Below are 26,563 nucleotides of genomic sequence, written 5' to 3' on the forward strand. Positions count from 1 at the left end.
GGGTAAGAAGTCTGAAATTTGGGTAAGAAAAAGACCCACATAAGACTGGGTAGAGGAAATCACACAGAGGTGATAGAGAGCGAACACCCAGAGGCGGAGCAACCGCGCGAAGTTGGAGAGAAAGACCACACGGAGGTGGTAGAGAGCACCACACGGAGGTGGATAGGAAAAACCACTACAAGGTGGAGAAAAAAGCTAAAAATGGCCCACTTTTTTGTTATTGGTCATTCTGCGCACCCACCTTGGATGGTTATTGTTTGAATAATATTTTATTGCTTTGGTTATCAGTCAAAGGATAAAATGTAAAAAAGGAAATTTGTTAACTATGTCAGGCTGATTTGGCTTGTAGGAGGCTTTTTCTCCACTCTAAAGGAAAAGGTTCCAGATTGTGCAGTAGCCAGTAGGTATTTGCCCTCTACTCTACTCCCCTTCTCTTTCTCTCAATCTAAACGGACTATAAGTCAGTTGTTGGATTGTAAAGCTAAGTAGTGACTTCAATTTTTTTTTTTTTTAATTTTAATTTTTATTTTATCTGGCTAGCATACTCCCAGACCCAAATTTACGTTCGGGTTACACAAGCTACCCAAAACACCTCATGCTTGTCCCATACGAACCTAATTTAAACAAATAGGATGGTGATTCCATTGGAAATATAGAGTGTTAAGACTTTGGAGTGTCATTTAGCCATTATCAAGTAAAAGATTGGTAAAATTAAAGGAAAGCCTATTTGCACAAACATGCATGTGATTTACCCAATAAGCACTTTAACGTTTTACAAACATACATAATTTTATGGTCAGATTTATGGCTACGTTGCTAGTTCTAACCTTGTCTCCACACCAAGCAAAGCAAATAATAATAATAATAAGAAGAAGAAGAAGAAGAAGAAGAAGAAGGTATATTTTTCTTGGATTGGATGCACCAACCAATAAAGACTTCGCATCCATTTCTCCTAAGCTATAACTGAGCCCTATGATCCTAAGAATTTGTCAACCTTAGCATTATTCCCTCTTGACAGAAACTTCATACAAATTGGTGGCTTAACCCCAGCCAGAGCAAAAATAGAAGCAGGCAAAGTCCATATCCCATCCCCACATATTAAACCAGAAGCTACTGCAGGAGCTAGAGCATCTGCCTTGGCCTTGTTTATTTTCCCCCACACAAACAAGATTAAGCTTCCAACACACATATCAATGGCAAAATATGATCCTAAATAGAAAGGTATTGCCATTGCCATTGGAACTGGAATGAACCTTGCCCACTTCTTACCCACTAAATCTCTAATCAAATTGATCATAATGGCTCCACCAAAGAACACATAACAGAGTAGAAGGCAGTTCTTTGGCAGACTTGAGAAGCCCTTTACCCCCAGCAAAGCCATGTTGCGGTACACAACAGCATAAGGAGTAGGGTATTGACTTCCAGGTTGCCCAAGGTCATCAAAGGCCTTGTAAAATAGCCAAAACACACAAGGGGAAATCACACAGCCCATTGCTGTGCCGATTATTTGGCTCACAAACATAGAACGGGGTGAAGCCAGCGTCAAGTAGCCAGTCTTGAAATCCTGCATTAGGTCAGAGGCTGTTGAGACAATGTTCATCATTACTCCACAAGCAGCTAGGCCTGCAAGAACTCCACCATGTGAAGCACCCGCCCATGCTCCAATGATAAAGATGGAAAGCTTTCCATATGTGGATCCAAGGGACCAATCAGTGAGCCCACAACCATACGCATTACAGAAAGCCAATGTGGGTGCGAATATGTAGATGACCAATATGTGATACCATTTGAGTTGGTGAAAGATATGTGGAAGAATGGCCATAGCGATTGCAGCAATAGCAACATAGCCTCCGACGGCAAACAATGTTGGAATTTGATCTTTGAGAAAGAGTTGGGTTCGGCGTTTATCATCATATGAGAGCCGAGAACTTACAAGAGAAAAATGGTCTGCAACAGGGAGACCAGAGCTCGCATCTTTGTACCGGAGCTGATGAGACAAGCCTACGATGGTTTGAGATAGAACCTTGAGAAAATTATACAGACCATCTCCTAGGATCAAGGCTATGGCAATAAATACCTGAATAAAGGGTATAAATTAAGTTTTCAATAAATCGAAAAGCCTCCATGAAGGATGTATTTATCTCTGAGTGGGAATTTACCTTGTAACCTTGAAGACCACTGAAGCTGTCTGAGCTGAGGTCTGCAGCGTACCAGTCTCCCTTTCTATCTCCTATGAGGGGCCACATCAGACCCCAAGAAAGAATCCCTCCAACAAGAAGTGATATATTTATAATATGGGGGCAAATCATTCCTACTCCAACATATGTTGTTGAGAAATCAAAGTAAAATCTGCGGATAATCATGATTTAGAATTAGCCCAAACATTCATAAAGAATAGGGCTTAGTGGAAGCAGAAAACTTACTAATACAATTCATTATTTGCAAAACTAAAATGAAATTCTTATCAAGAGGAAAATGAAGGGTAACTATAGCTGTACTTAGAATCATAAGCTTTGAGGCCTAATGAAGGAAAGTTTGCAAATCCACAATTTTCTCCAGCAGTATAGAACCATTGAAAGAAACCCCATAAAAAGCTGATGGTGAAAAATTTTCCCAACTCTCTCACTTGTTTCCTGAAAAAGTAGAATCAATAAAGACAGATTGTAAATTTTCATAGGTCACATTTCACTTGAAGCCGTTAAGTTTCACACTGCCTTACTTTGCCAGCTTGGCTCCTTGAGGAGTCTGGAAGCTGTTGATAAGATGAGCAGTTGCAGTACCACTTGGATACGTCAGTTTGAAGTCTATGATCATAATCTGACACAATCATAAACCAAATCATTGTAAAAAAATAACAACTATGACAAAGTTTTCTTGTGTTTGATGAACTTATTTCTGAAGTTATTCTTTTCTTTTCTTTTGTTCCCCATCAATGCAACATGTATTTACCGAAAATGCACAAATATTCTGTATACCTTTCGTAGAGGCACCACTGAGAATAGTCCGAGAAAGCTGACCGCAAAGAGAAAGCCGATCATCCACCCCAAAGATAATTTTTTGATATCAAGAGTATCTGTTGATTGTTTGGCGATACGTTCACTCATTGCAAAGAGGTAATTTCCATAACCTCCTGTTAGTACAAATCAGTCAAAAGAAGGAATTTTCAGTCTACTAGTAAGAGTGGAGTTTGAGAGAAACGTTGTTGTTTCTATAGTATTGATAATAAATTTTGCTCGTCATATGTATAGGGTCATATTTTCATCATGGAACATGTTTAGAAACTTGACATTAATCAACAAAACTTGGAGTCATGGTCCGACACTCCAGTTGCCGGATGGTTTTTTGGACAATTTAAACATATCATTGAACAAGAAGAAAAATAGAAGGAAAAAAACTGAGCACTCTGATGCAATGATAGAAAAAGGGATCACCAGTTGCCACAGGAAAAAAACTGAGCTTAGGCTATATTAAATTTATGCAGAGGAGATGTTTACTAAACTACTAATTAGTGCAGGTTTGTATCCAAAATGGAGCTCAATTTCGTCAAGTCAATGCAAATGAAACTTGCAGGGGAAGTGGGGATTTGATTAAAGGCTTTAACCTCTAATTTTCTAAATTCAACCAAGCCCAAACATTCCCTAAACATTACAGGAAAATCCCATTGGAAGAACTATTACAATGCAAACAATGAAGTTTGGAAATTTGGGCAATTCAAGGAGCTCCGTTACCCACTGAAGTGTCAAGGACACACTACCACTACATGTACTGCTGACCAGCTAGAATGGCGTGGCATGAGACCGCAAAACCATTGTTACAAACCTTATAATGTAGTTGTAGCGAATGAGAGTCCAGCACTTGTAAGGGCTGGACTCCATGAAGACAAAACAACATGAGGAGAAAGTCTATAAAGCTTGTATCATTATTCTATGTAATATAGAGACTTGGAGTATTCTATAGTTTCACTCTACTGCCCCATCTTATTTTTTCACCCCTTTCAGGTTTTCCCAAATATCCCCAGTTTCAAATTTCAGAGCCTGTTTTTTCAACCCAAAAAAAAAAAAAAAAAAAAAAAAAAAAAAAAAAAAAAAAAGAAAAAAAAAAAGGGATGGGGTAAACTTTTTTTTCTTGCGCCTTTTGTCCTAACTATTCCGCATCACGCCATTAATCATTCCTAGTCAACTATTTAGGCTCCATCAACCCATTGTGATGCATGGGTAGTTTTTGATAACCAACTAGTGGGTGCATGATAGAAAAAGGCATAAAATTTACACAGCTTGATCTAAAATAAATCCACATCAAATAGAGTTAAAAGTGTGTAAAATATACACACTTTTAAAAGTGTGTTATTGTAGCTGTCTAAACTAAACCATTATTTGTCCTTCAAAAAAAAAAAAAAAAAAACTAAACTAAACCATTATTTTATTAATTAATATCCTATTTTTATACTATAATCACAACCTTTATTCTCTCGCTCTCTCTCTCTCTCTCTTTCTCTGTGCAAATAGAAAACTAATATATCTCCTTCTCCCTCGTCTTCGTTCTCTCACATCTCAGCTCTCCCATCTCAACTCTCACTCATTACTCTTTCTCTCTCTCTCTTCGTCTAAACAAAAATCACTCTATTTCCGTCCCTCCCTGTACCTAGATCTGTTTCTTTTGATGGTTCTGAATGACAAGATTTGTAAGAACAAAGGAGGCTTCTTTGATTTTCTCCATGGTATTTGGTGTTTCATGGTGTTGTTGTTCTAGTGAGATAGACTTTTGTGATTGTGCAAATTGTTGTTGTGGGTAAAGGAGAAGTTGGGGTGTCGTTGCGAGGGAAGAGAGGGATTTTTTGTCTTTTAGCGATTGGAGTGGAGGAAGGTTGATTTGGATAGGGATTTTATAGAGACATTGGAGTAGAAGAGGTTGATTTGAAAGAAAATGTCCATGCAAAAATTTTGAGCGAAAATTAATGTGATTTGGGTGAGATTTGTGGATTTGATTTGGGTTTTTTTTTTTAGTTAGATTTGGGTATGAGTATTTGACATTTGAGAAGTTTGTGGGTTTGGTGAGGATCAATGATAAAATTGGCTACTAGTAGCAATAGAATCATAATTTGATTTTGTTAAGTTTGAGGGTTTGTTTTAGTTTTGCTTTGATATTTCTAACTTACGTTTGTTTTCTAAGAAATTTTTAAATTTTTTTATAGGAATCTTTGGATGATAATGTTTTGTTTTGGTGTTGCTTTTCTGGGTTTTCCTACTTGTTTGGCTTCAAAACTTGCTAGAAATTGTGGTTGATATGGGCGGAGTGTGTCTGTTGTAGATTGGGGGCGGTGGTTTTTGGGAGAGAGAGAGAGAGAGAGAGAGAGAGAGAGATGATTTAGGAGAATAATAAAAAATTGGTAAAGAAATAATATTTTAATGAAATTTAGTATAAAATAGATAATCTAATATGAGAATTTTGAAAAGTAAGTGTAAAAAAAAAATGTAAGTTTTTATGTTAAAGTAGACGTGTTTTTTTTACACATGCTAATGTGAATGCTTTAACCCAAACCTTAATCAAACTACCTGAATGACATACAAGGATATTTTGGTTATTTTTCTTTTGCTTCTGATAGTATTTTGGACATTCTAAGGACATTTGGTCATTTTGGTGGTTTCAAATATATTTTGGTGATTTTGGAGTGTATTTTGATTCTTTTGGACATTTTAAGGGTATTTTTGACATTTTTTGAGGTATAAGGGTAATCTTGTAATATTGAGGTGTTAGGACTATTTTCAATTGATTCATTATTTTTAAATTACTAATTATTGCTAATAATGTTATAACCAAGTATAGAATGTTACAGTTTTGAATATGATGGTAATGTGACTAACGAACTAAACACAATAACCTTTATTATATAGCTAGAATGTAATTACATGAATTAAAGATTACAAGAATCTAACATTATGCGAGCCAAATGTGCCCTTAAGTCTTTTAGTGTTTTTTTTTTTTAATATATAAAAAAATTATTTCAAAGATATTATTGTAGCAATTTTGCAAAAAAATGACATTATCTAGGACAGTATTTGGCTTCAAACATGTTTGAAGCCTGAGTTCTAACTACTAATAAGAAGATGACACTTGTACTTGTTATGTGTAATGAATATGATTTACTTAATCCAATTAACCAAATGAGTCATATGCATTGCATATAACAAAATACATGCATGTTATCTTCTTATTGGTGGTTGGCCCTTAGAGTCTCTCCAATAGCTTAGGTAAAAGCAAAATAATCTCTATAATAGAGAATGAGACCCAAAAAATGGTCTTCAATGGATTCTCTAAATCATGATTTTTTTTTTTTTGGCTCATGAACAGTAGCTCATCAAATCTGATGGACTACTGTACATTAGCAAAAGAATAAAACTAAATAAAAAATTAGTAAAGAAATGAGTGAGGATGGGGTATGAAAATATGTGTGTTAAAAAATGAATAAATAATGAATGAAGAAATAATATTTAAATGAGATAAAGAAAGGATAGAGAATCTATTGAAAGATATATTTGAAAAAGTAGATATGTAAAATGTAAATATCACTATTCACTGTCTAAACAATACAAAAATATAGATAAGTTGCTAGAGATGCTCTTAGAGTATCTCCAATAGATGCTCTATATCTATTTTTTGGAGAGAAAAGCCCATTGTTCACCCCAAAAACCCAATCGAAAGATTTGAAACACAAAAACAATCTTTCTCATAAGTCTAATGAAATCTGAACAATAAAAAAAAAAAAAAAAAAATAGAACGTGAATATGTGTAGAACGCCGATCTCCATTTCTTTGCCGGTGATCTATGTGTGTATGAGAGAGAATTTGTTTGTGTGAGATAGAGGGAGAGAGTGTTTTAGAATCAAGTAGAAATAGAAAAAGTAAAAAGAGAGAGAGAGAGAGAGAGAGAGAGAGAGAGATAGCTGAAGAAATGATACGGAATGAACTAGAAAGAAAAAGAAGGTAGATAGAGGAAAGGAATTGGATACATGTGTGGTGGAGAAAAAACCAAGAGAAAAAAAAAAGAAAAAAAAGTAGAAGAAGAAACGTATGGATGACAGATGGTGTGAAGGGAAAAATAATATAAAAAATAAGAAATGCTACCATAATATTTTTACAATAAATTTTAAGCAATAGATTATTATTAGCTAATATTGGTGAGTAAAAAAATAATTTAAGCGTAAGTTCAAATTAGAACTAGTAAGATTTTAATATAATTCTTGTGAAAGTATTGCGAAAAATGTTGTGGATATAACACTTTTTATTGAAAAATATAATTGTTGGGAATGAATATAGAAAGTATAAATGATGATAAAAAAAGAATAAATAATGAATAAAGAAATAATATTTAAATCAGATGGATAAAATAATAGAAAATCGATTAAAAAGTGTATTTGAAAAAGTAGGTAAATAAAAGTTAAATATCACTGATTATTGTCCAAACAGTCAAAAAAATTTAGATAATCGGCTGAAAATGCTCTTAAGATTCCAAACATGTTTGGAACCAAACCGTTTTCATTTATTTAAGGAAGAAAGTATGATTTAAGATAGAAAAGAAGAAGGACCAAAGTAAGTACACATAACATTGCTCCGTTGAGAAATCATTCCAAAAATTTGGTTATTTTTTTAAGTAATTTTTAGCACCGTAATAATTTTGTCAATATTAAAACAAAAGAAATTTCTTTTAAACGAAGAAAATTAAAAGAATATGGGTGAACTACAAAAACTACGCCTAAGCTTCGGGTTTATGTCAGGCACTACCTACTCTTCAAAAATATCATATTTTATCCCCGAAGTACACAAACCGCATACAACATTGTTTATGCTCATTTTTCTAAAAACTAATTTGAGGTCAGGTTAATTGCTACAACGTAGTCTTAAAATGATTGTATTGTACAATCATAGGCACATTGCACGATGGACTGATGGACTGTCCGAGTAGTAAATACTAAATAGTAGATGAATATATACCATTGCTTAGAAATGGAAAATGAAGCAAAAGAAGACTTGGAAGAGTAGAGAAATTTTCGAACAATATTAGAGCATTTTCATCAATTTGCGCAAAATAATTTAACTCACCCCAAAAATCATCCAAATCTACAGAAACCATGTGGATTTGCTTTGGCACCGTTCATGTGCATTTTATTATTTATTTATTTATTATTTTTTTTGTATTTTGAGGGTGGATGGTGATTTTAGGATGTGACGAGAGGAAAACAATTTTTTTAAAAAAAAATCAAAAAATTTTGATATTTTAATGAAATAGACTTTAGATTAAATAATCTAATATGATTGTTTTTTTTTTTTAAATAGTTAAGCAAAATATATAAAGTAAATTCTTATGCAATAATAATTAAAAATATTTGGAGAGCTGTGTTGTTTGTGCACAATTAGCTCAAGCTTGGTTTTTGTATTTTATGGTTGAGAAATATTAACCGATTCTTTTAAAATAATAATTAACAATTCATTTAAAAAATATTTTTATAAAAAAAAAACTAATAAAATTGATGTTAAAATTTTTTTTAAATCAATTATTAACCATTTTTCTAACAGCACACGTTAGTACTTAATATAACCTGGTTTTATCCGCGAGAGAGAGAGAGAGAGAGAGAGTACCACTAAAGGAGATTCCAGAGGAAGCCACAACGCAGGTCTGGATAACAGTGTTTTCTTGCCTCGTAAAGGGCTGCCTCAGGAGGCCAGACTTTTGTAGTAATTTAGTCCAGGTATTGACGAAGAAGAAGCCCAAGAGACCGGCAGAGACATTGAGAGAAGGTATAATACCCGTGGTGAGATTGAATTTCATGACTATGAAGCTGAAAAGTATGCTCAACACAAAGCTCACCACAAAGGCTCTCACTGTCAGCTGCTTTCTCCATGATGGCACCTCTTGGTTCTCAAATATCCTCTCCACTGACAACTCTTCTTCTTTCAGATGCTTCTTCTTGTCCTCCTCCTCCTCCTGGTTGTGATTTTCTGGATCAAAACCATTCTCCTCCCCCTCATTTTTACCCATAACTTTTTTTTTCCCCTATTAAAGAAAAAAATAAGTACGGGTTAGTACCTCAACTCTCAAGTTAATTTGTGAATCTGCAGCTACTAGCGGTGCATTATAATGGTTTTTTTAGAAAAAAAAGATAAGAGAAAAAGAAGTTAGATGGTTTCTAGTAATTGTGGAGGAGGTTATCTGGACTTTTCCGGAGTGTTGGAAAAAATTGGATTTTTTGGAATTGAGGAAGTGTCCAAGTGACTTGGACTTGATTGACGTTAAGACCTAATTACTAGTTGTTGGAATTTGGAGCCACAATAATATTTTTCAAACTTGAAGTACAGTCTCGTTCTGAATATTCACAGCTCACAAGCAATGACGCATCATCATCTTCCTCACTGTATGCCAGCCATGCAGAAGTCGCATTACTCTACTAGTCCCTATGCGTGCGGGATATTTTATTTGATAAACAAAATATCTAAAGCCTAATTTCAATAAAGATGCAGTATATAAATGACAAAAATATTATTTTAATCTCATATTTTGAGGTTGTAGTCTAGCCCTTATTATTATTATTATTTTGATATGAAGCTGTACACAAGCAGAAAGAAAAGTGAGTACAACAGAGTTCAAAAAAACCAGGAAGCTCTTAGCTAACTACAATCTTCTGAGATAAGATTTTGAAACATGGGAGGGGAGACCCCTATCTATCTTTGAGAAGCTTCATTCCTCCTGGCAAGTTGGGCAAGCTCATGAGTTACCCTGTTGCATTCCCTTTTCACATGCTTAATTTTCCACCTGCTGAAAAACTCAAGGACTTGACCAATACCTGAATGCAAGTGGCCTAGACTCCCATCAGTTTCTTTATCAATTATACTCTTCACCACTGACAAGGCATGTGACTATGATTAATACTACCTCCTTCTAGCCTTGTAAAAACCTTCTGGCAAACCAACTCATGCACCACCTGGTTCCTATTGTACCAAATTGACCATGTCGTGACAAAAAAGAGTTCAAGTTCATGAGAAGTCCCTTGTGCCAAAATCTCCATAGCTAAGTTAGAGAAATCTAAGGGGCTTGAAGGAATCTCAACAAGGCAGTCCACCTAGCAATCCCAAACTCTCCTAGTGATGCCACATGTGTTGTGGGTCCAGCCCGATTTTGTGGCAAGAAATCCATGCAGTGAAATTTTTTTATTAGAAATAGGATACCTAATGATCCAATTTGTGTTTGAGTAGGAGTTTGTGTGCTACAAGGATGGTGTGGCGGCAGGGTTATATATAACTAAGAGAAAAGAGAAGGGTGCTGCATATTGAAAAATATAGAAAAAGGATTGCTACCTTTAAGAAAGATAATTTGTGTATATGAGAGCAAAGAAAAATAAGAGAGATTTTTTTATTCTTTAGCCGTGAGACATACACAAAAATTATTGTAATTGATTTGATAATAGTGAAATTATTCAAAGTTTGTCTCATGGTTTTTTCCCTTCAAAGAGAAAGGGTTTTTCACGTAAATATTTGTGTTCTTGTGTATGATTGCTAATATTTGTGATAATATTATTCGAGACCCAATAAGTGGTATCAGAGTTGAGGTTAGAGTGGAAGCGATGGCCGGAGAAGAAGGCAAGGGTTCAAGAATTGAGAAATTTGATGGAATAGACTTCGCGTTTTGGAGGATGTAGATTGAAGATTATCTCTATGGGTAGAAATTGCATTTGCCTCTTTTGGTGACGAAACCTGAAACTATGAAGGATGAAGATTGGAACCTTCTTGATAGACAGGTATTGGGAGTTATTCAATTAACTCTGTCAAGATCAATTGCGCACAATGTTGTGAAAGAAAATATCATAGTAGATTTGATGAAGGCTTTGTCTAGGACATATGAAAAACTATCAGCTAATAACAAGGTATATCTGATGAAGAAGTTATTTAATCTGAAGAAGGCAGAAGACACTCTTGTAGCGTAGCATCTAAATGAGTTCAATACAATCACTAATCAATTATCCACAATGGGAATTGAATTTGATGATGAGGTTCATGCATTGATACTTTTGGCTTCTTTACCAAATAGTTGGGAAGCCATGAGAATGGTAGTGAGTAATTCTACAAGGAAAAGCATACTCAAATATGATGATATTTAAGATTTGATTTTAAGTGAAGAGGTTTGTAGGAGAGATGCAAATATAGACAATGCACAAAATCAAGCTTTTGTCACGGAGAATAAGAGTAGAGGTAGAAGCAGAGGACCTAATGATCGGAAATTCAATGATAGGTCACAATCAAGAGATAGATCTCAGTTCAAGGAAATTAGAGAATGCTTCCATTGTGGGAAAAATGGTCACTTAAGAAGAGATTGTTGGCATTAGAATAAGGAACAAAATAAAGGAAAATATGAAAAGAATGATAGTGAGAAAAATACTATAGCTACTGTAATTGATGAGGATGTTGTGGTGCTCTCTATTGAATAGCAAAAGTGTGAGCATGTTGCTAATAATGATGTTGAGTGGGTCGTTGATTTTGCAGCCCCCCACCATATTATCCTTATGAAGGGGTTATTTACCACGTACAAAGCAAGAGACTTTGGTACAATGAAGATGGGTAACTCTAGTTACTCAAAAATTGTGGGAATTGGTGATGTATGCATTGAAACCAATGTTGGTAGCATTATGACGTTGAAGGATGTGCGACATGTTCTAGATTTAAGGATGAATGTGTTTTCTATATTGGCTATGGATCGAGTGGGTTATTGTAACTACCTTGGTAATGGAAGATGGAAACTTACTAAGGGGCCATTGGTTGTTACAAGAGGACATGCATGTTGCGGTTTGTACATGACTCATGTGAAGACCTGTAAGAAGAAGTTTAATGAGATTAAAAATTTTGAGAAGACTCCAAAGATAATTGTTGGGATTAATGCTGTTGAAACCAAGAGGGTGAAATTCTCATTGCCTAATAGTGCTTTAGAAGAGAAAGTGGTAGGTGATAAAAATATGAAGATGTTAAGGCTACATGGGATGACGATGAAGTGGAACATCCTAAAGGTCTTGAGCGGGGGGAGCAATATCCTTCACTAGAGATTGTTGAACCTCATGAGAAGAGGACTATTGGAAAACATCATACTATTAGCTTCAAGAATAATTGGGCTTCTGATGAGGGGGAGCCAAGGGATTGGATTAATGAAATCCAAGATGAGATTAATTATTTGAGAATGAAAGGGATTGACGTTGATGAGGTGTCCTCAGTATTGATGAAGATAATGAAGAAGGTCAAGCCTTGTGTTGGCTTGATTGACATAAAATTGTATTGAAGAGATGGAATGAAGATCTTTTCCCATTGGTGGGCTGGAGGGGAGATTGTTGTGGGTCCAACCTAATTTTGTGGCAAGAAATCCATGTGGTGAAAAAATTATATTAGAAATAGGATACCTCATTATCCAATTTGTGATTGAGTAGGAGTTTGTGTGCTACAAGGATGGTGTGGTGGCAAGGTTATATATAAATAAGGTTTATTATTAGATATTAGGTGCCATATAGTGAAAAGAAGAAAAGAGAAGGGTGTTGCATATTGAAGAATAGAGAAAAAAGATTGCTGCCTTTGAGAAAGATAATTTGTGTGTGAAAGCAAAGAAAAATAAAAGAGATTTTTTTTCTTTAGCTGTGAGGCATACACAAGAATTATTGTAATTGATTTTATAATAGTGAAATTATTTAGAGTTTGTCCCGTGGTTTTTCCCTTCAAAGAGAAAGGGTTTTCCATGTAAATATTTGTATTCTTGTGTGTGATTGCTATTTTGGATTGCTAATATTTGTGATAATATTATTTGGGATCCAACAACATGTAATTAAGGAATGGGAGATTGATTGAGGTCCTTTTTCACAGCAAAGGCAAAGCTCATCAATATTAACCCCTCTCTTTTTTAAGTTTACCGCCGTTGGGAGACCATCCATACATGCTTTCCATGCAAAATTTTTTGTCTTTGTTGGGATAAGATGCCACAACCTTTTCCAAAGAGCATTCCTACTATCCCCAATTGAACTTTCTCCTTCATCATTCGCTTCAATCACCTTGAGAGCAATGTAATAAGCACTTTTAACTGTAAATTCCTCCTTTCTATTACCAACCCATATAATCTTGTTCTCATGCAAATTATAGCTTAGTGGAATATTAAGAATGGTGTTTACCTCAAAAGGAAGGAAAATAGAGTTGACAATATCAGCTTTCCATCTTTTAGTATCTCTACCAATCAGCGAGGAGACCATGGGAAAGTCACCAAACAGTTTTGGGGGGGAGATTACCTTGTAGGTTGTGGGCGTGGGCATCCATTTGTCATATCCCAAATGAGGATCAAATTTCCATTACCAACTCATCATCGGGTTCCTTGCTTAATCACTTCCAACCCATTCAGAATGCTTCTCCAAGTGTATGAGGGATTCGACCCGAGCTTTGCTTGGAGGACATCTCCATAGGGATAGTATCGAGCTTTGTAGATTCGAGCCACAAGGGAGTCTTGTTTTGTTAGCAGCCTCCAGCCTTAATTTGCTAACATTGCAAGCTATTTTTGTTTCTTTTTGACGCTGTCCCCACCAAAATCTTCGCATCATCCCTTCCATCTCATCACACAAACCTTTTGGTAGTTGAAAGCAGCTCATTGTACTACTTTTATGAGGACCTCCTTGCCGCCTATTGATAGTAATTTTTCCTTCCAACTTGATAGCTTTTTCCCCACTCTCTCTTTGATTTCAGCAAAGACTTCAGTTTTTGACTTGCCAATAATAGATGGTAGGCCAAGATACTTGGGGTGTCGAGAATCACTCATAGGTCCAAGGGTACTCATCACATCACTCTTCACTTCTTCAAGGGTATTATCACTAAAAAATACCGGTTATTTATTAGTATTAACCTTTTGACCAGATATAGCTTCATAGAGTTGGAGGATATCAATGAGTTATTGGCACTCTTGGATGCTTGCTTTACAAAACAGTAGGCTGTCATCTGCAAAGAAAAGATGGATGACCATTGGACAGCCTCTACTAATGGTTATACCACTCATCATCTGATTTTGGACAGCATTATTGATTAGAGAGGAAAAACCATTTGCACATAACAAGAATAAATATGAGGATATGGGGTCTCCTTGCCAGAGACCTCTAGTGGGGATTATACTTCCATAAGCCACACCATTTATCAAAATAGAGTAGGAGATAGTAGTTATGCAGTGCATTATAAGACTTATCCATCTTTCATGAAAACCCATTTTTTCCATAACTTTCTCAATAAAGGCCCATTCTACTCTACTGTAAGCCTTGCTCATGTCCATTTTGATTGCCATGTAGCCCTTTTTTCCATCTTTTTTGTGTTCCAAATAATGCATGAGTTCAAAGGCAACCAAGACATTGTCCACGATTAGCCTTTCAGAAAGGAAAGCACATTATTTTCTATTATAATATGGGGCAGGATTGCCTTTAGCCGATTGGCAAGGACTTTTGATATGAGCTTATAGGCCACATTACTTAAGCTAATGAGTCTATATTCAGTCATTTTGGTTGGACTATTTGTTTTTGGGACAAAGGTGATGTTGGTTTTATTAATTTCAGTAATAGACATGTTACAATTCAAGACATTCAACACCATGCTAGTAACATCAGTACTAATCACATCCCAATATTTTTGGAAAAAGATAGCAGACATACCATCTAGGCCAAGGGCTTTGGTTAGGTGCATCTGCTTGAGAGCTGTCTCCACCTCCTCCTTGGTGAATTGCTTGATGAGACTTTGATTCATTTTAGGTGTGACTCTAGTTGAGATTGCTCCAGTGACCTCTGAGATACGGCTAGGATTGGAAGTTGTATACAGTTTTTCAAAGTAGGATATAGCAACGTCTGCAATACTCTTAATGGAGTCACACCAATTTCCATTTTCATCCAAGATTCCATGAATGGTATTTTTCTTCCTTCGGTCTAAAGTTTTGGAGTGAAAATACTTGGTGTTACGATCCCCTGAGTTCATCCACTATACCTTTGCTCGCTAATGCCACATTATTTCCTCACTATCCAAAAGGTCGTTAATCTCTTTCCTCAACTTGTTGATTTCACAACCCAAATTTCCATCCCTGTCTCTAAGAACTAGATCATTGAGAGTCCTTCTTTTGTTTTGTATTTGTTTTGGCACATGTCTAAAGACTGATTTGTTCCACCTTGACAGATCAATAGCACAACGCTTAAGCCCATCAGCAATCCCATTTGGAGTATTCATCTGCAAACACCCTTCCTAAGCAGCCTTAATAACAGCTTTGCAATATTCTCTTTTAGTCTACATAGCCTCAAAATGGAACCTTCGCTTTTTAGGAGGCTTTTGTGGCAGAGAATCAGTGACTAATAAGGCGTAATGGTCTGATGTGGAAATGGTACACCCTTGTTTCTCTGTATTGATCAATCCAATCAGTCATAGCCAAAACTCTATCCAAACTTAAACATACTCTACCATCCCCTTCCTGCATATTACACCATGTAAAATCAAGCCCACAATATCCCAAATCCTTGAATCCACATTCATGTATCGCTTCTTGAAAGTCATCCATCTGTTTTTGAGGTCTCATCACTCCTCCCCTTTTTTCTTCCATGGATACTATCTCATTGAAATCTCTGAAACACATCCACAGCAATTTGTATCTTCTGTTCAAAGTTTGGAGCAGGTTACAAGACTCCTTTCTCCAATGAGTCTTTGGGTGCCCATAGAACCCAGTAATACGCCACTTGAAACTAGATGAAGGATCATTAACAATTGCATCAATGTAATTATCTAAATAGCCTTGTACTTCCACTGAGATATCCCTCTTCCAGGGTAATGTTATTCCTCCACTTTTGCCCGAGCTTGGAACGATCAGCCCATTAGCAAAGCCTGCTTTCTCCTTTTCTTTTTCCGTAGTTTTTGTAACACCCCAACTTAATTTCATAATTAATTTTATGGGTTTATATGCATGTTATTATTTTAATTACTTTTAAGTGCATGAACCTTTGATATTGTGATATTATAAAACATATATGCTCTTTTAATGTGATGGATATAACTTTATAAATGTAAGGATATATATGTGTGTGTAAAGTGATATTATTCTTTGTAGAAAAGTGTAAGTGTGAATGCCAAAAAGTTGAAAAAAAAAGGTGGGCTGTGATTTTTCTTCCTTAGCATCACATGTATCCACCCTAAGTCCACTCTCCTTATCTCTTTTTGCTGCCCCAAAAGTCTTCTCCCTTATCTTATTTTCTTGGCTGCATCAGATTAGAAAGTCCAGCCCCTCTTTCTCTACTCTTTTCCTTGTTCTTGTTCCTTCTTCTTCCTTTGCTCTTACACGGCAGCCCTCCCTCTCTCACCAAAACAATATATCCCTCTCTGAAGAAGAAATTAAAAGGTTAACACTAAAATTTCAACTTCAAAGTTTGTGGCTAAGTAATCAAAACTTCATTTGTTTATTTCTACTTCTTTATCCTCTATCTTGATTTTAGAGGTTGAACTATGATTCTGTTTTAGTGATTTGAAAGTTTGATGATATTGTGATCAATTGAATGCTTATTAACATATTTTAATATGTATAGTATAGGTATAAAAATACCCAAATGAAATTAAGGCCTATTGCTATTTGTTGATGATTTTGTAAGAATATGTACTGAAACTGTCTCTGTGACAGATTTGATGTTTACAATAAGAAAAATATGTATTAAATCATATTTTGTGAATTAGGATACTAGGAGTAGTTTTTATGAATTCTAAGACACACATGGTTGTTATGGAAGTGGTCTCACAGCATTTGGATGAACATAAAAATAATGGTTTAATTTGTAAGTTGCAAGAAATTCTGTCAGGACAGATTTGAGTATACTGTCTTGCGTGATTTTTAGTAAATCATGGGTTTATGTTTTGACTCCGAAATTTTTATGGTATATACTGGATATACAGGGGAGTGGTTCTGTAAATTTTTATGTTTGGATATGTGTGGATAGCCCATTTATATTTATATATTACTAAAAGCTAAAGCGTTGCGTTTAATGTTGCTGCTCTCACGTTGCGCTACATCAGTTGCCACGTTATTCTTTTTTCTTTTTTTTTTCTTTTTTAAAATATAATTTGTCCTACAATTTTAAAATGATTTTTACAATTTTCAGCCCTATAAATGAAGCTCACTACTTATTTATTTACTTCCAGTATCACCCTATAATAAATCCAACCCACTACTTATTTATTTACTTCTACTATCACACTATAATAAATTTGTATAATTAATCCAGCCCAGCTTTTATTTATTTAGTTCCACAATTAAGCCCAGCCCAAAACCTTTTCAATTCAGTTTAGGGTTTTGTGTGAGCCTTTTCAGCTTAAAGGGGGAAAAAAAGGTTGAAGTTTCAACATTTTTTTTTTCCAATTTTCTTATAATTATTTTTAAAATTTATTTTTTTTAATATTTATCTATATATATTACTAAAAGCTGAAGCGTAGCGTTTAATACTGCTATACTCACGTTGTGCTACATCAGCTGTCACGTCATTTTTTTTTTTTTTTAAATATAATTTGTCCTACAATTTTAAAATGGTTTTTACAATTTCAGCCCTATAAATGCAGCCCACAACTTATTTATTTACTTCCACTATCACCCTATAATAAATCCAGCCCACTACTTATTTATTTACTTTCATTATCACCTTATAATAAATTTGTATAATTAATCTAGCCCACCTTTTATTTATTTAATTAATTCTACTATCAAGCCCAACCCAAAACCTTTTCAGTACAGTTTTAGAGTTTTGTGTGAGCCTTTTTTAGCTTAAAGGAAAAAAAAAAAAAAAAAAAAAAAAAAAAAAAAAAAAAACCCTTCAAGCTAAGGGTTTTTTTTTTTTTTTTTTTTTTTTTTTCAATTTTCTTATTTTAACATTTATTTTTTTAATATTTATACTTTTTCAACCTTTCTTTCTCCCTTACCATTTCATCTCCCCACTACTTCTTCAATCTTTCTCCATCCCTTACCTTTTCATCTCCCCAATGCCCTCTACATTAATATCATTCTTCCTTTTTCCCTTCGTCATCCTTTATTTTTATCTCTTCTTATCTACACTCTCTTACTATAAATTTGTCACTATTTCTTTTATTATATGCATAGTTTTCCCTCACAAAAAAAAAAAAAGGTCCATCTCTCTCTCTCTAAATTTTTTGGTGGATTTTTTTTATTTTTCTTGCACCTCCACTTTAGGTTGATAATTTTTTATATTCTTTAAAACTCTATTTTGGGTTAATACGATTTAATTTTGTTTTTTTAAATTGTTGTTGTTGTTGTTGTTTTTTTTTTTGGTTAAATGTTATCCTATTGCGTTATAAAGAATTAAATATAGCATATAAAAATATAATATTATTCTATTACATAGCAGGATTTGAATAATTTGGTATTTATTCTGTTACATAGCATGATTTTTTATAGTGCTCAATTTAGATGTTAAACTATGAGACTTTACTAATTTTTTTTTATTTTCTAATCCTTTGTGGTGGACAAAGTATCTTAATAGTTGTATTAAAAGTACTCTATAATGCTATTTATTTAAAGAAAAGTAAAGGTTAGCCAAACGAAAATTATCAGATAGGTGACAAATTTTAACTTTTGCAATTTTATTTTTATTATTATTTTATAACAATGCATGTATTGAAATTTAATTCTTAGATTTTGCTAATAATTATTTATTTGATAATATGTTTTGGACGATCGAAATTATAATTTATACAAAGAAAATAACCTTAATAGATTATCAAAAACAAAATTTTATCCTAATATTGGTTCAATTAATTATTGTTAAGTTTTATAAATTTTTTTTAGTTTACGTTTTTTTGGTTTTTTGGATTGTTTCTATATTATATTTATGATTGTTCCTATAATAAATAAAAATATAATTACGAAATACATTACTCATTATTAGATTAGTTTAAATTGTCAAAAAAATTTAATAAAACCACCATAAAAATAATTATCACGTACAACGCGCGGGTTCGTGGTTAGTTTGTATTTTAAAAATGGAGCATACGCTGTTGTAATGAGTAATGAACAACATATGCTACACCTGACTTTGTGGATTTAATTCTCAAGTTAGGGTGAATTTTTTGAGCTATAATTTAATATGCTCATCCTTTGGTATGTTAGGATCATATATAAATTTTATGAATTGGTTTCTCTATGGTTTGGGTGCATAATGTGTTTGATGATTGTATCATGTGCTTTGGGGAACCTTATGTGATGAGAATTAAAATTTTCTTGAGTTTGAGAGTTAGGTTGTGATTGAGGTATAATTTTATATATTAGGAAGAGTTTGTTCGTAATAAGTTTTGGTTTTTCATTTAGGTGACGAGAACGAGAGCACGGATACTTGAGCTCCTCTTGTACAATCTCTCGCGTCTTCTATTTTCAGGTAAGAGATTTGTGACATATGCTTTTGATAAGTATAAAAATTGTTTAGAAAAGTATTATGCATTAAAGTTTTTAATTAGAGATATTACATACATGCATGATTTAAGTAAAATATGTGTTCGTGAGTTGTTCAATCTTATATACATAATAATTTTAGCATATTAATGCTATTATTTATATCAGAAACATAATATTTAAGAATAAAGTGGATATACTACTGTTGTGAAACATTTATGTAAAAGCAAAGTTATCAGAAAAATATAGTTTTCGATTATTCCATTGTTATGATCTGAACTCAGCCAGTAGGAGTTATAGTACTGGTATTTCTATAGAGATTCTGATTGGCCATTAAAAGTGGGACCGACTCTGCTGTACCCACCCTTGTTGGTAACAGCCAACTTGTGGAAGATGTCAACCTACCCCATGGTTAAAAATATGTATTACGATATGATTTCGGAATTACCTAGCATTGTGAAGAATACTGGATGCCTGGCACTCTATGCTGGAAACCTCCTAAAGTTGTGACAAACTTACAATTGGATTAACTAATATATATTATAAATGAGTTATTAAGCTATTTGGAAATCATAAGAAAAGTATGATGATAAGAAAGGTATATTGAATATGTTATAAGTCTAATGAGAAGTTATGATAAAGTATTTGATAGTTTGTTCAAAGATAAGATTACTGAATTATATTTAAGTTCCTTATTATGTTCTTTTATTTATTATATGAAAGGAAAATGAAGTATTCTCATCTAAAAGCTCTTAAGTTATTTTAAGAACAATATAAACAGTATGAAGGCTATTTTATCAAATCTAGCATATCCATAAATTATTTGATTTACATGCATTCTTATTAAAGGCCCATGGAGCTTAAAACCTTATTGGGCTTCGCAGCTCACCCTATTATATTTCAGTGCACAATTTCTTCCTGGAAGCAGTGAGAGTATTAGAGGTGGCAATGATTCTGTGTTTTCTCATTTGTTAGAATGTAGAGTTTTGCAGTATAGCAGTTAGCTCTTTTTTTGTATAGGAGGAATCAAGATGTACTTGATTCTTTGAGAACAGATGTAATTCGGTACCTTAATTTGTTTTAAATCGTAATTGTATGTCTTTGTGGTTAGGTCTGTAATAAGAGTTTTGCTAAACATTTAGCTATGTAATATTTACACGTATACCTTAAGTTTCAGCCAGGTGGCAATTTTCCAAGTTCAAAGGAAATGAAATTTCAAGATTTCCATCATTTTTGTATATTATGGCTATTATGCAAGAAAATAAGCAGGAATTCAAGAAACAATTCTTGATAAGTACCTTTAGTTTAGGTTGGTTCGTGTTAGTATTGAGGTAAGCTTGATATTAACATGCCGGTCATGCTCTAAACTTTGAAATACAGGTTTGGGTTGTGACAGCTTTCTTCTTTAGTTTTGTTTCCGATAGGAAGACAATTTTAGGATACCATCGTTGCACAAATTTGCGCAACACTCTAACTGACCAGGGGTTCCCAAGCCCCCGGCAGTTCCACCTAAAAGTTATCATTGTTCTCGGGGGTGCTACATTGCAGCTACCACCGTTTCATCAGGAAATACAGCACTCCTCTTAAAATTTCTATCACAGACTCTTTTTTGACTCCTTTCTTCCGTTAAAATTAGATTTTCTACATTAGCAATCCTTTTTTTACTTGTCTTAGGGGATAGCATTACCATCTTTGCATCTTGGACTTTACCCACTTCTCTTGCTATTTTCTTCCATTTAGCTTTAGTTCCGGCCTTTTTTCCTTTTCCTGGGCTGCCTTTATATTCTTTTGTTTCCCCACTTGCTTGTACCTCTATTCCGGGCTCCATTCTGGGCTTTAATGGGCTAGACACTTCCTAGTTTTCTTCATTGGGCCCACTTAACTTACTAACCCTTGACTGAGCATCCTGATTGCCTTTGAAAAGTTCCCTAACTAGATCTTTTCTAGTTCTCATTTGCTTGTCACGTGTTCCATTTTTTGACATCATCCCATGCCCCTTCTTTTCATCACTGTCCTATTTGTTCAAGTTGCTTAGTGCCACTGGACTTGCTGCATCCATCCTTTCCCCTGAATTTTGTTCTCCAATCAAATTCAAATTTAAAACATCACTTAGCCCTCCGCTCCTCCTTTCCTCTGTTTGTATGGATGACCTAATGTTTTTTGTCTCCAGTTGGGATTTTGATCTAGCATCTTCACTTTCCATACTTTCCCAACTTCTATAACTTGTTGTTTTAGCCTTGTCACTTCCACTTTTGGTGGTTCCCCCTGCTCTTAGCCAATCTCCATACTGCCTTAATTGTTGCTGCTCAATTGCTCCCTTTAGGCAGTGTTTATTATCATGCCCCAACCTCCCACAAATGAAACAGAATGTGGGAAGTTGTTCATACTTAAAGGTAATCCAACATCTGCCTCCATCCTCCATGTTAATATATCCCCCTTTTCTTAATGGCTTATCAATGGGCAAATCAACCTTTATTCTTATGAACTTCGCTTGATCTATTTGCAAGGAGCATTTATCTACCTCTAAGACTTCCCCAAGTTTTCCACCAATATTCTTCCCAACCTCTTCAGACATAAGCTCAAAAGGAGGTCCCCAAACCTGTACCCAAAAAGGAGAGTGGGAAAAAAGGATATTTGTCAAAGTCATGCCTTTCTTCCATCGACAGAGGAGAAGGAGGTTGTTTTCAAAGTTCCACGGACCGCTCCTTTCAACCCACTCAAGCTGAAACATGGAATTAAACTTGAATTGTAGGATATTGTTCCCCACCTCTATAATCCTTAAGTCTGATCCCATCTTCCATGCTACCCTTAAGGTGTTCTTTAGAGCTTGTAGATTTTGATGCCGCTCTGTGAGAAGATGCCCAAAGAGATTGAGCAAACACTCTTCAATTAGATCTGGTCAGCTCATGTTTGCAATGAGAATATCCTCTTCTTCCACTTTGGTTAGCTGTAGATTTTGTAGTTGATTGACTACTTCGTGTTCCATGGAGTAGATCTAATGGGCCACTACCACATAGATTTGATGAGTGTGCCGAGAGAAATCCCTAGCAAGAACTAAAGGAGAGAAAGACTCGCATCATAGTGTGAGAGAGAGAGCTCCTACGTGGGAGAGAGAGTGATTAGGCAGGCAGCCCTTATTATTTTTACATGGCAATGTGGAGTGTGATATATAGATTAGCATGAAGTAAAATTTTGTATGGCAAGTCAGGATCCCACGAAGCATCAAGCAAGGTAGCTCAACTATAGATGCAACTGATGTAATCGCCTAAAGTTCCCAAATAAAAAAGGCTCCCCCTTGTAAAAAGAATTATATATATATATATATATAATATTTATCTATATATTTTAATTGAGAAAAATATTTTTTTAATTTTTTTATTGATCAATAAAATACATTAAAAAAATCTCATTGTATCATGCAGGAAATTAAAAAAACTTCATTAATTATATCACTATTTTAAAATTTATTTTTTAGTCAATACACTATCATTGCACACACAGTTGACTGTAATGACTGGACAGCACATTGGCACACAAAGGCCATACACATACCAAAGCTCACAGCTAGCTGGCTAGCCCACACACACTAACCCATGGCCCACACTCAATCTTAATGAATGCTAACACCCACTACACTGTACACGTATCTTTTACACTTTTACTTTTTACTTTATTAATTATTACAAGTTATTACAAAAGATAGTAGGGATGTGCATAGGTCGGATTGGGTCGAATTGAGGGGATTTTTTGACCCAACCCACCATAGTGGATAAAAAAAAACCTAACCCAACCCAACCCATCACATAAGTCCAACCCATCACATAAGTCCAACCCAACTCAACCCACATGGGTCGGGTTGGGTCGGGTTGAACCCATGGGTTTGAAATTTTTTATTATTATTATTAAATTGAATAGAAAAAAATATATTAAAATATTAAAAAAACTTAAAGATTAGTATCAATGTAACTCCTTAAAGGCAAACAACATTAATGACTAAACAACAATAATAATTTATTAGGATTTGTGTGAACTAATTGGCTTTTATATAGGATAGGAAGAACTGGCTATTTAAAAAAATTTATTAATTATATAATATATTATATATATATTAAATTAGTATTAGTAGGAGAAACTAAGGAAATGCTGCTCTACAACTGTTTTTTTTTTAATTATTAAATATAATATATATATATATATATATATATATATAAAAGTGTCCTACAATTGATTTAAAAAAAATTATTAAATATAAAAATATATTTTAAATATATATTAAATATGGGTGGGTCGGGTTGGGTTTGGCGGGTTTGTAATTTTATGACCCAAACCCAACCCAACCTGCCATAAAATTTTTTTTTGTAACCCAACCCAACCCACCAAGCCTTAAAAACCGACCCAATCCGACGGGTCGGGTCGGGTTGGGTCGGGTTTGGCGGGTCGGTGGGTTTTCTGCACACCCCTAAAGGATAGGACAGCACACAAAGGTCATGACCACACCAACGCTCATAACTAGCTACTTGGCCCACACACACTAACCCATGGCCATGGCCCACACTCAATCTCAATGTATTCTCATAGCATAATAGCCACTGCACTATACACGTATCTCTTTTTTTTTTTTTTTTATATGAGAAAATCAGAATTTCATTAATTATATGAAAAAGCAATTACATCATGGATAAGAACTTGCTCAATGAAGCAAGGATTCTCTTCAATCTAAAAGCTAAAATCAGTAATGCTTTGTGCATGTTTTGCTAATGAGTGTGCTGGCCTATTTCCTTGACGTCTTACATGAGAGAATTCCACTCGCCTAAAGTCCCTGCATAGTGCATGCATGCCTATAATAACAAGTTCTACAGCGGATGGTGGGGTTGAAGTGTCACATAGTGCCTTGTAGATAATGGTGGAGTCGCCTTCCAAGATAAACTCTTGAATTCCAATGTCTTTTGCAAATAGTATTCCTGCCTCAAAGGCTTTAGCTTCTGCCTCTACTGCGCCCAAAGGTGCCATTATTTTCTTACTTAGAGCTGCCTCCACCTGTCCTTCCTCATCTCTAATAAGTACTCTGATACCCATTGCCCCCTGTGAAGAAAACACAGCACTGTCCACATTAACCTTGAACAACGGGGCTGGTGGTGGTGTCCATAAACTCCTCAGCTCCAGTGATGGTCGTGGAACAACACTTGTTGATTCTGTTGCAGCAGTGTACTCCGCCAGATATGTTGCTGCCCACCCGATTATTTCCTTTCCATTTTTCCGCTTCCCTCCATTCCTGACCTCGTTCCGATTACACCAAAGAGCCCAGGCTATCGTGACAATTTGCGGAAGTTTGTCTTCCTCCACCTTATCAATCATTACCAGCTGCCAAAGGAAGTCAAGACCCACATTCCTCACTACCCATTGGTGCGATCACCTTTGAGCACGCCCAAGTGTCCTTGGCTTTTTGACAACTCCAAAGCACATGGCTAGTCGTCTCCATCTCAGTGCTACATTCATCACACAAGCCATGTTGTATCACCTTCCGTTTCATGAGATTGAGCTTTGTTGGCAGAATCTCCTTGCAAACTCTCCACACGAAGTGCCTAAGTTTGTGTGGTATTGAGAGACTCCAAATCCTCCTCCAAAAATGACGCCTTTGGCTGCTGTCTGAACTAGTGCCCACGGCCTCAGGTTTAGTGAGTTGTACTGCTAAGGAATATGCACTACGAACACTAAAAAGCCCATTTGAGGAAGCTGCCCAGATCAACTTGTCGCTTGGGAGCTGAAAACTCAATGGCAACCCCTTAATTACCTTTGCCTCATGTGGATAAAACAAAGCATCAACAACCTCTGAATTCCAACTTGCAGACTCAGGCTTTATCAGCTCACATACCCTTGTATCCGGGTCCAAGAACAACCTTGGTGAGCAGACTCTATATGTGGAAGCCGTAGGTAGCCATTTATCCCCCCAAATCCTTATGTCCCTGCCATTGCCCACTCTCCACCTCAAACCTTCTCGTACAAGTGGTTGTGCAGCCAATAAACTCCGCCAAGTGTAGGATGGGTTGTTGCCAATGGAAGCATGGATGAAATCAGAGTGTGTAAAGTACCTTGCCTTTAGATCTCGGTAAACAAGAGAATTGTGTTCAGTTTGGAGCCTCCATCCCTGTTTTGCGAGGAGAGCCATATTGAATTGCTTTATTTTCTTGAACCCCATACCACCACAAGACTTAGGCTCACATAGTTTGTCCCAACTCAACCAAGCTATTTTCTTTTCATCTTTCTTTTGCCCCCACCAAAAGTTTCGGATCATGCTTGTCAAATCTTCACAAAGAGAATCAGGTAGCTTAAAACAACTCATTGTATAAGTTGGAATAGCTTGTGCTACTGCTTTAATAAGGATTTCCTTTCCTGCTTTGGATAGCATCTTCTCCTTCCACCCCGCCAATTTCTTCCCAAGTTTCTCCTTGATGCTTTTGAAAGTGCTTTGTTTATTCTTCCCTACTAGAGATGGTAAGCCAAGGTATCTTTCGTGCTGTTTAATGACTTGTGCCCCAAACCTGGTTTTAATCTCCTCTTGGACATCACCCGGAGTATTCTTGCTAAAAAATAAAGAAGTTTTTGCCCGATTCAGCTGTTGGCCAGAAGCTTGCTCATATATGTGTAGAACTCTTTGGAGTGAGTTGCGTTTTGCTAGAGAGGCTTTGCAGAATATCAGGCTGTCATCTGCAAAAAACAAGTGGGATAGCTTTGGTCCTCCCCTACAAATGGCTATACCCTCCATGTTTCCATCCGCTATAGATTTTTTTAACAATGTTGATAGGCCTTCTGCACATAAAAGAAAGAGATAAGGTGATAGAGGGTCTCCTTGATGGATCCTCCTAGTTGGTACAATATGTCCTCTTGGACTCCCATTTATCCTTACAGCATATATTACAGTGGTTACACATTTCATGATTAGTCTCCTCCACTTCCCCTCAAAACCCAAATTTTCCATTATTTTATCTAGACATTCCCATTCCACTCTATCGTAAGTCTTACTCATGTCAAGTTTAAGTGTCATCTCCCCCACTCCCCTTCCTTTTTTTTTTTGACTAATATGGTGCATGGCCTCAAAGGCAACAAT

At 35.3% G+C, this 26,563-nt stretch overlaps 1 protein-coding gene across 3 annotated transcripts; it reads right to left on the reverse strand.

Moving 5' to 3' along the window:
- Positions 1–878: 878 nt before the first annotated feature.
- Positions 879–9,173, reverse strand: LOC115960402 (probable metal-nicotianamine transporter YSL7). 3 transcript variants are annotated; one of them, XM_031079285.1, is made up of 7 exons: positions 8,863–9,173; positions 8,634–8,721; positions 2,976–3,130; positions 2,720–2,817; positions 2,499–2,633; positions 2,160–2,349; positions 879–2,077 (listed from the first exon to the last, which is right to left on the reverse strand). In XM_031079285.1, exons 1-7 carry the CDS (start codon positions 9,031–9,033, stop codon positions 971–973), a joined length of 1,944 nt encoding a protein of 647 aa, XP_030935145.1. In that variant the 5' UTR covers positions 9,034–9,173; the 3' UTR covers positions 879–970. The 3 variants fall into 3 exon arrangements, with proteins under 3 accessions (XP_030935145.1, XP_030935144.1, XP_030935146.1); XM_031079284.1 differs by having other exon boundaries at positions 8,634–9,173; XM_031079286.1 differs by lacking the exons at positions 8,634–8,721; positions 8,863–9,173 and adding an exon at positions 4,117–4,230.
- Positions 9,174–26,563: the final 17,390 nt, after the last annotated feature.

The sequence above is a fragment of the Quercus lobata genome, chromosome 9 (genome assembly GCF_001633185.2).
Source record: "Quercus lobata isolate SW786 chromosome 9, ValleyOak3.0 Primary Assembly, whole genome shotgun sequence".
Classification (NCBI taxonomy): Eukaryota; Viridiplantae; Streptophyta; class Magnoliopsida; order Fagales; family Fagaceae; genus Quercus; species Quercus lobata.